The following is a 12,954-nucleotide window of genomic DNA, read 5'->3' on the forward strand; positions in this document are numbered from 1 at the left end:
GAACTCATAAAATGAGTGAATCTCGGGGAGAGACACGAATTAAAGAAGTTAATTTAAGTTTAGTCAATAATCGTTCTAGTATTAACTGGTACAATAATTTTAAGGAGCTAACTTAAACTTAGTGCGAGAATCACTGAAAGTGTGCAATCCTAACTAAGAAGGACAATAATTTAATTTAAACAAGCTATATAGGGCTAATATAGACGATTTCAAAATGTGTCGTTGCCCAAAAATACAATTATAAGAGATAAGTCCTATTTGAAATCTTAGCAGAACACTGAATTTCTTATCTCATGTCTGCTTTTCGTGAAAAAACTAGTCCTTATTATTCTATCAAAATTTAGTGAAATTGATATTGGGCCATATTCGATTTGTCCCAAACATGAAAATTCAGTGACATCACCCAAAGTGATAAGGCCCAATTTGGTAATACCGGCCCATATTGGTTACAATTTGTTCTTTCTACTATATACATTATATATACATTTTTTAGCAAGAAGTTGAATGAACATCACTTTATCAATGCATACATATTTTTCCTTTCTTTGAAATTCTAAAGATATTATTCAAGGAATACAAATTAATTGGATGCATATTTTTTTTTATTGAACATTTGAGAATTATATTATAAGTAGAATCACTTCATTAGTAAATTTCATTTAAAGATTGATAGTATTGAGAGAGCCAATTGGATATGATATTGACCTCTCTTTCTCTAACTTGTTTAAGCCACTTTGGATCTTCTTTGCTTGACCATCTAAGATCCACATGATGTGCACCTACAAGTCATGTAAAGGAAATTTAAAAGAAGCAACCACACAAATATAAAAAATAAATTTAAAAAATCAGATAAATTATATAAACATATATATATTTGTGACTCACTTTTGAAACACATTAATATTAAGACGTACGTTACATTAGTGGATCTTACTAACCTTCTTTCGCGACGATAGCAACTATGCTCTTAGATATGTCCTTAAGCACTCTGTCAAAAAATATAATACAAAAATAATTTACAAAAAAAACTTGTGAATGCTACATAACGCTACTAAAAATCACTATTTTTCCACTGAAAAATATTTTTATACGAAAAAATTAAGAATTTTCCCCCTATTTCAGTAAGAATATATTTCCAATCCTGCATTTTTTTAGTAAGCTAATTCCGTGGAAAATGGGTGAAAAAATCATGTTTTAAAGCAATTTTTTTTTTACTGATTCATGGTGAGAAAAACTTTTGTTTCTAGTAGCATAAAGAGAGATGTGACCAACCCTGCACCACTCCATGGATCTCTTAGCCCATTAAAGAAGATAATGTTGCTTCCAAACCTCTTTAATACCCTTTCAATATTCTGAAAAAAATAAAAAAAAATAAAAAAAAATGTTATAAGGTGGTTTGGGCCTGGGTTGAAAAGTTGTTATTTTGGGCCGGGCTATAAAGATCCACTTACATATCCACCAAATTCTGTAGTGACCCAATTTGGTCTGGGCTCAACACCAAAATTTGATTTGCAAAATTGGGCCCTTTCATTGTAATCCCACTTGGAGGGTGGAAATATGCTCTCCTTGTTGTTCCCGTCGGTCGGCATAACCATCTCCGTGCATGCCTGCAGTATTACTAATGTCAGCATTACTAATATATCATATTCAACGCTATTTCGTATATATATCCTACGAAACGACTTAGACTAAGTCCAGGTTATATCAAAGTGGTTTGGTAAGGGCTTTAGGAAAATGCGTAATTGTTCTTGTCGGAAGGGCAGGGATACTATACTATATGGTAAAGATCTCCCACACCTGGACCACGCTAAAAACAATGAGTTTTCTCTTTTCAGGGTTAGACTATATAGAACCAGAACAATAGACTGATTGACTAATTGAGATTCCTTTTCCTTTAATCGAAGGTCTTGAATTGAACATTTTGAAATAAACAACTTTTTTTTAGTATCCATCCCCTTAGGTAATCAACTTGGCATGAAATTGAATTATTGTGCTACTAAATTTTGAATATTAATTAGTACTAATATTTTTTTAAGAATAAAAAATAAAAGTTGTTCAAGATTTAAAAAAGTAGTCCTAGCTAACTTACCTAATTATGGTACATTCAAACTTCAGTCATAATGCAACTACTTTATACATACAACTTAAGTCCAAATGTACAATTGTATGTTATTTTTCGTAATTAATTTAACCGATATCATAATACCTGCCAAGTCCATCCAGCAAGACCGTGAGGATCAGAATGATCGTTGAGATTGAAACAAGTGGCATTTCCAGTGTAGTTGTAATATATGTTGGCAGCACCATAAATTTTCTCAAATGTGTCCTTTCCACTCTTTGGATCATCAATTGCCTTGCACATCTACATTATTATTATCATTATCAGTGGCGGAGTCAAAAAAATTTCATTAAGGTGTTTAAAATCTGAAGAAATAGACACACGAACTAATCAAAGTAGTTCAACATCTACTATACATATATTGAACTTTGAGTTAACATATCCAAAAACTATTGAACTTTGAGAATTTATGTAACAAAGTTATTGAACTTTGTTTTATATTAAGAAAATCACACAATTTAGGCATTTATATCAATTAAATCAACTCAACGCAAAACTTTGAGAAAAATATATTTTACTTATATGATTATAATATATTTACTTAAAATCTATATATATATATATATATATTGCTCGAATACTATATAAATATTATCGCATTTTATTTTTGTAAAATTTTTGAGCATCTTTTCTAGGAGTTCACAAGAAGATATATACCAATCAAATTGTTGAAAGAGACACACTATTACTACACTAAAAACAGTTTTTAGCGCCAATAAATATATACATTAATAAAGAGTACTAAAGTTTTTACCAGCATTATTTAATTGTCATTAGATTTAATATCGCTATAAAACTTAAAAACATTTACAAAAAGTATAAATTGCTACTAAAAATATATATTTAATAATAATCAAACTACCATTAACCAATTACCGCTAAAGTAGCTAGAGTTAGTAAATACCTTCAAATGTGAGGATGGAAGATTGCTTTTTCAAATTAACTCTAACATTGGTTGGCATAAGGATTAAATTAATATGAAAGAGAAAAGTTGAAAAGCACAACTATATCTTTTAATAAAGCATTAATTAATTTTCCTTTAAGTGATATTAATTACTACCATGACATAAATAAAGCATGCATTAATTTAAACAAGTTTATAATATTAATGAATTAAAAAAAAAAAGTGTACCTGTTTGACTGGATAGGCTGGCAATGGATTAAGGAAATTAGAAGGAGTTGGATAATCAGTCATGGCTGTGTACACAAAGGCTGTATAGAGCCAATTTTCAAGAGCACCTTGACTAATATAATTCCTATAAATAATTTAAAAACAATATTATTACAAATTAATTATTATTATTTCCCATATTCATGAATGCTAATCAAAATATTCACCTTATTTCACTTTTACTCGTTCACGTTTTGCTTCACGAAAATTAATTTGACTAATTTTTGAAGCTTAATTGAATTAGAGTAATTCAATTTATAAATTCTAAATTCAGTTGTTCAAAAATTATACGGAAAATATTATATGTTGTAATACTTCTCATATTGATACGATCAATGAAATTATATATACATCTTAAAATATTGATCAAAGTTCATGAAATTTGACTTTTGAAAAATGAAATATGACAAGTAAAAGTGAACAGAGATAGTATTAATTCTTACTTGCATATTCTGAATGACTTTCTGAGTTTCTCCAATCCACCTTTTGTTTTAGCCATATCTTCAATTTGTTTCCATGATCCTTTAATCACCTTGTAACAATTCTCACTTTCACCCTGTTTTTTTTTTCTAGATATATATAAGTCAAGAAAAAAAGTATGTGACAAAAAAAAGTGACACTACTAAAAAATTATTATTATTACACTGCAATATATTCAGTTGTTTTTCTCATAGATATTTTGATTGAATTGATGGAAAAATAAAAAAAATAGTAATGTTTTCCTTATTTTCATAAGGAAAATTTAAAAGTTTCTCACTATTTCAGCAAAAATCTACGTCTTACCATGCATTTTTTTAGTGAGTTGGTTCGATGAGAAATCATGATCTATAACACAAATTTTCACAGATTTACGGCGGGAAAAAAATCTGTGTTTCTAATAATGCATGTTAGCAAAAAAATTTATGGTGATTGAGGCACACCATGTAATAGTTGTATGAGGGATTATTTTAATAGATAAAAATTTATGAATCCCATTTCTCTATAACTTTTTTTTTTTCATTTCTCTTCCCACTCCTCCACTCCACCTTTTATTTACCCCTCCAAGTAGAGTACGGAGTACTTTGTAATTTTTTTAAAATTTAAATATATTTCATTAGACAATAAAAATAATAATATCCTAAAATTAATATTTCATTATCTCTTTTTCGCATTATTTCTCCAATTCTTCAATAAACAATTGTAATGTCCTAAAATTAGTAATTCATTTTTTTATTATTTTGATAATTCATAATATTCATTTGTTAAAAATCAAATATAAATAAATATATTAATATTAATGTAGATTTAAAGTCAAATAATTACGTATTTTTAAAAAGCTAAATTAAGATTTGTGCTCTTAATGTCATACAAAATCAATTGTATTATTTCAAGGACAAAAATAAATAGTTATTTAAAATTATTTGTAAATCAACAAAATCAAAATATAATTAATTGATTTTTTTTTATTTTACTCTCTCTATTAATTTATTATTTTTTGCTCTTGAAATTCAAACTATAAAATATTTCTTTATTATATTAACATGATAGGAATTGCAACTAATAATATTTTTTTGGTTGAATTGCAACATAGTGAGAAGGTTATATTTTTGAACAAACACTATAAATTGCAATTCTTATCATGTTAAAATAATAATAAAATAATAATTTTAAAAATAATTAAATTTCACATAGCTTGAATTTCAAGAATAAATATATTATCATATAATTGAGGAGTATGTATGTATGTAGGAGTTTATGGATGATTTTCGATTTTGGGTTACATGAAAATAGTAACAAAACTTATGTAAGTATTCATCAAGATTACTAATGGTCTTTATGTTATATTTTCTTGTTAGAGAATATTTGATACATTTAATGTTTACGAAATTAAAAAAATATGAAATTATTGAGAAGAAAAAACAATAATTTTATACTCCTTTTATTTTTCGTATTAGTTATTTTACTTTTTAATACATTCTTTAAGAAATTATTAATAAAAATGATAATTTATTAATTTACCTTTATATTTATTTTATTTTTGCAATTTTACAAATTTTATTTATACTTTCAAAAAGAATTAATGGAGGGAAATCAAAACAAGCTACCACAGATGAGATACAACTGAGCACACCAGAGGGAATGGTAATGGTGGCTTCATATTCGGACAAAGGAAAACAAGGGAGGGAAGAAGAATGGCCAGAATTAACGCATCAACGAGGTTCTAGTAGGGATATACAACAAACCCCAATTGAAGTCAATGAAACAGTAAATTGGGGGAGAAGTGGGGGTAATACACAAAGAAAGTTAAATCTTCCAGAGGCAGCACCTGAGAAGCCTTGGGCGAACCTGTTCTCCTCAAATCGATTGGCTGCGAAAGGTATGAATCTAAACTATATAGCTCCAATAATTGTTGAGGGGGAGAAGATAGTTGAAATTCTGCCGGAAGATGTAGCTGAGGACGATATGAAATGGGCACCCTCGGTGGTTGTATACGTTGTTGGAGTAACACTATCTATTGGAGCTATGGATAGGTTTATTCTAGCTCAGGGGTCTTTCTCTACTAAACCAGTGGTATTATACCACTCTGATGGGTATTTTGTAGTCAGATTTGCAAATGAAGAGGAAAGGGATAAGGTGTTGTGTGCAGGTCCTCATTATTTGCTCAAAAGGCCTGTTATAATGAAGCCTTGGCTCCCAGAATTTAATTTCAAAGAGGAAATCCTAACCACTATTCCGCTATGGTTAAAACTCCATAATCTTCCCCTAAACTGCTGGAATGTAGTGGTACTAAGCAAAATAGGTAGTAGTTTGGGAAAACCACTCTATGCTGATGAGTGTACAACGCAAGCAAGTCGAATATCATTTGCGAGAATTCTCATCGAAATGGATGTGACTAGACCCCTTCCTAAGATGATTAAGCTTCGTGATCCTAAGGGGAAAATGCTGGAGCAACATATTTGGTACGAGTGGAAGCCGATATTTTGTCAAAAATGTTTACAAGTGGGTCATTCATGTGTAGACAAGCCAAAAGTAATCCCACCAACGAAAGGACAAGGACAGGGACAAAGAAAAGAATGGAGGCCAACAATGGGAGATAAAAAACAAGAGACGCAAACAGAACAACAACCAGAACCTAGTCATGAAGTGGGAGCACAAAAAGAAAATGCAGATACACAGGAGCAGGATAACTGGCAAATTGTGAGATACAGATCGACTAGCAAAAAAATGGCACTGCAATCTACATGGAATGATACTACTGAACAGGGAGAGGTCCGTATGTTTGAAACTGGACAGCGTAGTGAAGTAAGACAGAAAGGTAGTATTGAACCTGAACCCCCTAATCAAATATGTTAGTCACCTGGAATGTAAGAGGTTTTAATCAGGAGGTGAAGCATAAGGAGATGAAGTTGTTTCTGATGAGGAATAAGGTTAGTATGATAGCAATTAGTGAACATAGAGTAAGAGATGATAGAGTTAGTAGTATTATTACTAAAATAATGCCAAGCTGGGAGTGGTGTACAAATTCTGCTAATAATGTGAGAGGAAGCATTTGGGTGGTTTGGAATCCAGGTAAAATTAAGTTCAACAAAGTAGGAAGTTCAGCACAACACATTCATGGGCAGGTTGAGATGCAAGGGAGCAAAATGAAGTTTCAATTTACAGCAGTGTATGGTTTGCATTCAATTGCTGCCAGGATCCCTCTCTGGACAGAAATACAACAATTGAGTACACAAATCATTGAACCATGGCTGATCATGGGAGATTTTAATGCCATTTTGACAGCAGAGGACAGGTCTTTTGGGAGTCAAGTACAAAATGCAGAAACCAGGGATTTTAAAGAATGCATCACTGATTGCAATTTAACTGAGCTGGCCACGGTTGGAAGGAAATTCATATGGACAAATGGACATGTGTTTAGTAGAATTGATAGAGCACTGGTTAGTGCTGAGTGGGTAATGCATATGCCAATAGTAAAAGTGTTGGTTATGGATCCATTATTTTCAAATCATTCTCCTTTGAGTATAAATGTGGAGGAACACAGAGAAGCAAAGAAAAGACCCTTTAAATTTTTCAACTGCTTAGCCCAACATCCAGAGTTCAAGGCAAAGATCAATGCAAGCTGGCAGTTTAAAGGGAGAGGTATGCAAGGGGTCTGGCAGAATCTAATAAAGGTGAGAAGGGAAATAAAGCAACTAAATCAAAGAGAATACATGGGGGTATCAGAAAGGGTTCACAAACTCAGGAATGAGCTGATGGATAAGCAAAGTCACATGAGAGATATGCCTATACCTCAATACATGATTGATGAAGAAAAGGAGCTTAGGGCACAATTGAATAAATGGAGCATGGTTGAAGAGACAATCTACAAACAGAAATCCAGAGTGCAATGGCTCAAGCTGGGGGATTCCAACACAGCATATTTTTATGCTAGTATGAAGTGCAGGAGGGCCCAGAATCAAATAAAAATGCTTACTAAAGAGGATGGTACAATCATCAGGGATCCAGACGATATCACTAGAGAAGCAGTGGGGTTTTACCAAAACCTGTTAGGACAAACTAACCCTCACATGCCAGCCACCCAGCCAGCAATATTAAGGGATGGGCCTGTTTTATCAAGAACTCAACAACTGGATTTAATCAAACCTTTTACAAAAGAGGATGTTCTGATGGCACTTAAAAGTATTGAGAATACTAAAGCACCAGGTGGAGATGGTTTCAACTCTTACTTTTTCAAGCAAGCTTGGCTTATTATAGGTGAGGAGGTAACTAATGTTGTTCTTCAGTTCTTTAGCACAAAACAGATGTATGCTCCTGTAAACAGGTTCAGTTACTCTCATACCTAAAGTGCAACACCCGAGTTCCATTAAAGAATATAGACCTATTTCGTGTTGTACAACACTGTATAAAATCATAGCCAAAATGCTCACACACAGACTCCAAGGAGTAATGGACTTTCTAGTGGATCCAAGTCAGGCCGCTTTTGTCCCTGGTAGAATGTTAACAGACAATGTTATTTTAAGTCATGAGTTGATTAAGGGGTATGGGAGGAAAGGAATCTCACCTAGGTGCATGTTCAAAATTGATATGCAAAAGGCCTATGACTCTTTAGAATGGCATTTTCTTGAGGAAGTACTGGTTGGTATGCAGATGCCTACACTATTTATTACCTGGATTATGCAGTGTGTCAGGACAGTCTCTTATTCAATTATGATTAATGGTTGCCCAAGTGTTCCTTTTCAGGCAAAGAGAGGGGTGAGACAAGGGGACTCTCTATCCCCTTACCTATTTGTTTTGGCTATGGACTACTTTACAAGATTATTGAGATCATTGAGGAATAGGTCTGCTTTTAAGTTTCATCCGAGATGTCAAAAGCAACAAATATTTCAGCTGAGCTTTGCAGATGACCTTCTATTATTTAGCAGAGGAGACATACCATCAACTACAATCCTGTTTGAATGCTTCCAACAATTCTCCAAAACATCAGGACTCATAGCTAACCAATCGAAAAACTGTGTGTACTTTGGTGGAGTCCCAGAGCCAATTCAACAAAGGATACTGCAATACACAGGTTTCACCAAAGGAACTCTTCCTTTCAAGTATCTGGGGGTGCCACTCAGTTCAAAGAAGCTATCTATTAGTCAATGCCAACCTTTAATAGATAAGATGGTGGGGAGGATCAACACATGGACAGTAAAGTTCCTTTCATATGCAGGAAGGCTTCAGTTGGTACAATGTGTTTTAACAGCAATCCAAGCTTTTTGGTCACAGATCTTTCTCATTCCTAAAAAAATCTTACAAACAGTAGAAACAATGTGTAAGAGATTTTTATGGAAAGGAGATGTGCAAAGCAAAGGCAAAGCACTCATTGCATGGGATACACTATGCTGGCCCAAGGTTGCTGGTGGTTTAAATGTTACTGATATATACATATGGAACAAAGCAGCTATACTTAAACACTTATGGAATCTGGCACAAAAAAAGGACAAATTATGGATTGTTTGGGTTCATTCTTACTATATTAAAGGCAGGAGACCATGGGAAGTAACGGGGAAACAAGCTTCTTGGATGGTGAGGAAGATCATGCAAGCAGGGCATTGGATTTCTGAGGCTGGAATACCAATGACAGAAATTATGGAGGCAACCGACTTCACCATAAAAGGCATGTATAAGAAGCTTAGGGGGGATTTCATCAAAGTGCCGTGGAGAAGATTGATTTGCAATAATAAAGGGAATCCAAAATGGATTTTCATTCTTTACTTGACCATACATAGGAGGTTATATACCATGGATAGGCTGGACAAATGGGGGATACGCACGGACCAAATATGTGCTTTGTGTAAGAAGGAGATAGAGACACATCAACACCTCTTTTTCTCATGCAGTATGGCTGCTAGGATATGGAGTAAATTACTACAGTGGCTGCGCATTACCAGGAATACTGCAGGGTGGACTGAAGAAGTGAAGTGGGCTATATCACATGCCTCAGGAAAAACAATGCAAAATGAAGTTTACAGAATGACTCTCGCAGCAGCCGTTTACTATGTCTGGCAAGAGAGGAATTCCAGAATTTTCCAAAAGAAAGAAAGAACAACAGAGGTGATTATCAGGAGCATTATTCAAGAAATCCATTGTAGAAGCAGTATGCAACCGAAGTTGGCTGAATTTATTCGTATTTTCAATTATTATCCATAGAATAGTAGAGTAGTGCTAAGGGTAGTAGAACGAACTCTGAGATTGGGACTATGTCCATATCCAGAACTTCAAAACTCTCTGTACATATTGACATATCTGGTAATAAAGCTTACAGTTACCAAAAAAAAATAAAAAATTATAGTTTACTTTTTGTTAATTGATAAATAATTATTTTTAGTAATTTAGATAATTAATATAGTATAGGAAAATAATACTAAATGTTAGGCGTTTGATGAGTTTGGCTAAATTTCATACTTTCAAATTATTTGAAGATAAGAAAAATAGCAAAAATTGAAATAATGGTAAAAAAACAAGAAGTCAAAAAGTTGAATAATAGGAAACAATTAAAAAGTAAGAGAGAGAAAGAACTTTGGCCCATTTTTTCTGAAAATGGGACCAAGAATCCATTTGTCAAATTATAAAAGGAGCCTCACACAATTCTTGTATGCCACCTCATACTTATTCCTCAACTACATAAAATTTTTCCATGTTTGCTTATCGTAAACCTTATCTTCATTATTGTCCTTTGTTATTCAACAACTTATTTAAAAATACATATTTTAATTATATTGATGCAAAGCACAACTGGTAATACATTTTTCCTTGGTTAGGAAACGTAACACTTGAAAAATACAAACAAGAAAGGAAAGGAAAGATTATTTAATCGAATATATATTATCTCTTACCATCATAAATATTAAACAATTAATTTTATTCATCAAAACTCGAACAAATCGAAAAGAAAAAGATTTGTCTTTTACCTTAAAGTCTTGTGTAATGATATTATTAAAGGAATATGGAGAAGTGATATTGCCAAAGTTGAGAATTGGTGCAGAAGATGCCAAGGCCCCAATGGTCACATGTGGGTATTTTAACCTAAACCATGCTGCCAACACTGCATTGTCACAAGAATATAATATTAAATATAAATCTTAAAACCTCGAAATATCATAAGAGTTGATTTTTTCAGATGATCACTCAAAAAAAATATATTATATCATAAAGTCACTTTCTTTGTCTAAAATTATTAGAATTAAAAAGAAAAGTGACTTTCTGAAATATAACTGTTTGTCGAGCAATCATCTGAGAATCAATCCTCGAAAACATATATACATACTTCCACCATAAGAACCCCCAAAAACAACAACAGGTGAGTCAATGGCAGTCAAGTTGTTCTTGAGATCAATAATAAGAGTTGCATAATCTGCTAATGCTTGTGTTGAACTCAAATAACCCAATGTAGTCTTATTTGAATATGCTATTGTCTTGTCTCCTCCATATGGTATTGACTTCCCATAAAACCTATGCTACAATGTAAACATATATATAAAAAACACAAAAATCAACGAGTTATTAGAAGCTGTAGTGCCTTTTATAACAAGTTTACAAGAAATTACGCACAAAATAGCCCTTTTCAGCTTTTTAAAGTAAAGAGAGAGTATTAGTTAGAACTCAAAAATAAAGACCACACTCCAAAATTGTAGCGTTCAAAAAGAGTATCACAGGTTACTGTGTTTCTTATATATGTAGATTAAATTGATGAAAGTTACAAAACTATAGTGTGAATTGTTCTAACAAAATAGCTTGATGAGTACCTCAATGAAGACTAGGAGGGCATTAAAATGAGGAGCAATTTCAAACATGAATCCAGTATTTTGAGTGAACCATTCAATGTTACCTTCATTGCCAGTGTAAACAAAGATAGGAGCATTATTCTTAGAACCACCCCAATATTTGTCATTCAACAAATATCTTTGTTGAAAAGTTTGTGGATTATTATAATTGAAGTGGTCAAGAATTTGTGTGAAGTAATTTGTCTCATAACTAAGCTTCCCTTTAGATGACAGTTGATCATCTAAAGAAGAAGGGAATAATCTTGGTGGAATTTTGGCAAAGGAGATTGGAGAAAAACACACAAGAAAGAGAAGAATTAATCTCATTTTCATTTGTTTCTACAACCAACAAACAAACACACTGAGGGTATATATATATATACTCCTCTGATTGTTAGGGATTGTCCTGATTTTCTTATTTGAAGTTAATTTTTCTCTGAAGGAAAATCAACGTATTAACATAAATAATTTGAGTATTCCTGAAAGGAAAATATAATTTTCTTTCATATTTGAGTTATTCTTCCCTTGAGGAAAAATTTGGAACTATATAAATTGAAGACCTCTTTATTCATATCAAGAACACAATAGTATCCACAATGTAGTCATAATGAGTTTTGTTTGTGGGAGATTTTTCTCTCAACAGTTTTAATATTTACTTTTTTATTAGTTTTTCATAAACCATATAATAATATTATGTTTTTAGTATAAGTTTTTGTCATCTGATTTATTGATATAATGATTTGCAATTGTAAGCTTCCGCATGATGTCCTAATCACTTTCAAACCCAATATTTATCTCAATTTATACGACACGGTTTCTAGTCAGTCAACCAAAAAAAATGACACATTTCTTTATTCGATAAATATTCAATCATACCATCATTATTTTACATGTGTTAGGTCCCACATATTTGGCAATATCCATAAAGGTGTATTCTTTAAGTCTTTTTAAGGGTAGCTTCGAAACATAACAAAATATCTTTATATGTCTTAAACTTTATGTTCAGTCAAATAATATCACATAAATTAAAAAGAAAGAAAAAAGTATTATATATAGTGTCCATAGAGGAAAAATGAATCTATCAATAGTAGTATATAGTTTTAATTTGGATTTAATTTATATCCATCGATTGTAGCAAAAATATAATATTATGATGATATTTAACATAGTTATTAGTGTAACATGTTATTTTTCATATTACAAATTTCATATGTTATAAGTAATTTCATTAAATGATTTTACGCAATCAATATATAAAGAAGTTTAACTCAGTAGGGATTGTTTATAGCTGATTTGAAAGTGAGTTAATATAAATATTAAATTTTGCATAAATAATATCTACAGACTACAAGTTTGATAGCTAATTAGAAGATAAGTTA

General features: G+C 31.9%; 1 protein-coding gene across 1 annotated transcript; it reads right to left on the minus strand.

Moving 5' to 3' along the window:
• Positions 1 to 372: 372 nt before the first annotated feature.
• On the minus strand, positions 373 to 11,912 carry LOC102586762 (lysosomal Pro-X carboxypeptidase-like). Its single transcript, XM_006341166.2, has 10 exons — positions 11,558 to 11,912; positions 11,080 to 11,269; positions 10,724 to 10,857; positions 3,734 to 3,846; positions 3,252 to 3,375; positions 2,207 to 2,362; positions 1,452 to 1,607; positions 1,273 to 1,352; positions 939 to 988; positions 373 to 779 (listed from the first exon to the last, which is right to left on the minus strand). Exons 1-10 carry the CDS (start codon positions 11,906 to 11,908, stop codon positions 646 to 648), a joined length of 1,488 nt encoding a protein of 495 aa, XP_006341228.2. The 5' UTR covers positions 11,909 to 11,912; the 3' UTR covers positions 373 to 645.
• Between the last annotated feature and the right edge of the window lie 1,042 nt (positions 11,913 to 12,954).

Source organism: Solanum tuberosum, unplaced genomic scaffold (genome assembly GCF_000226075.1).
Source record: "Solanum tuberosum cultivar DM 1-3 516 R44 unplaced genomic scaffold, SolTub_3.0 scf00021, whole genome shotgun sequence".
In the NCBI taxonomy this organism is placed as follows: domain Eukaryota; kingdom Viridiplantae; phylum Streptophyta; class Magnoliopsida; order Solanales; family Solanaceae; genus Solanum; species Solanum tuberosum.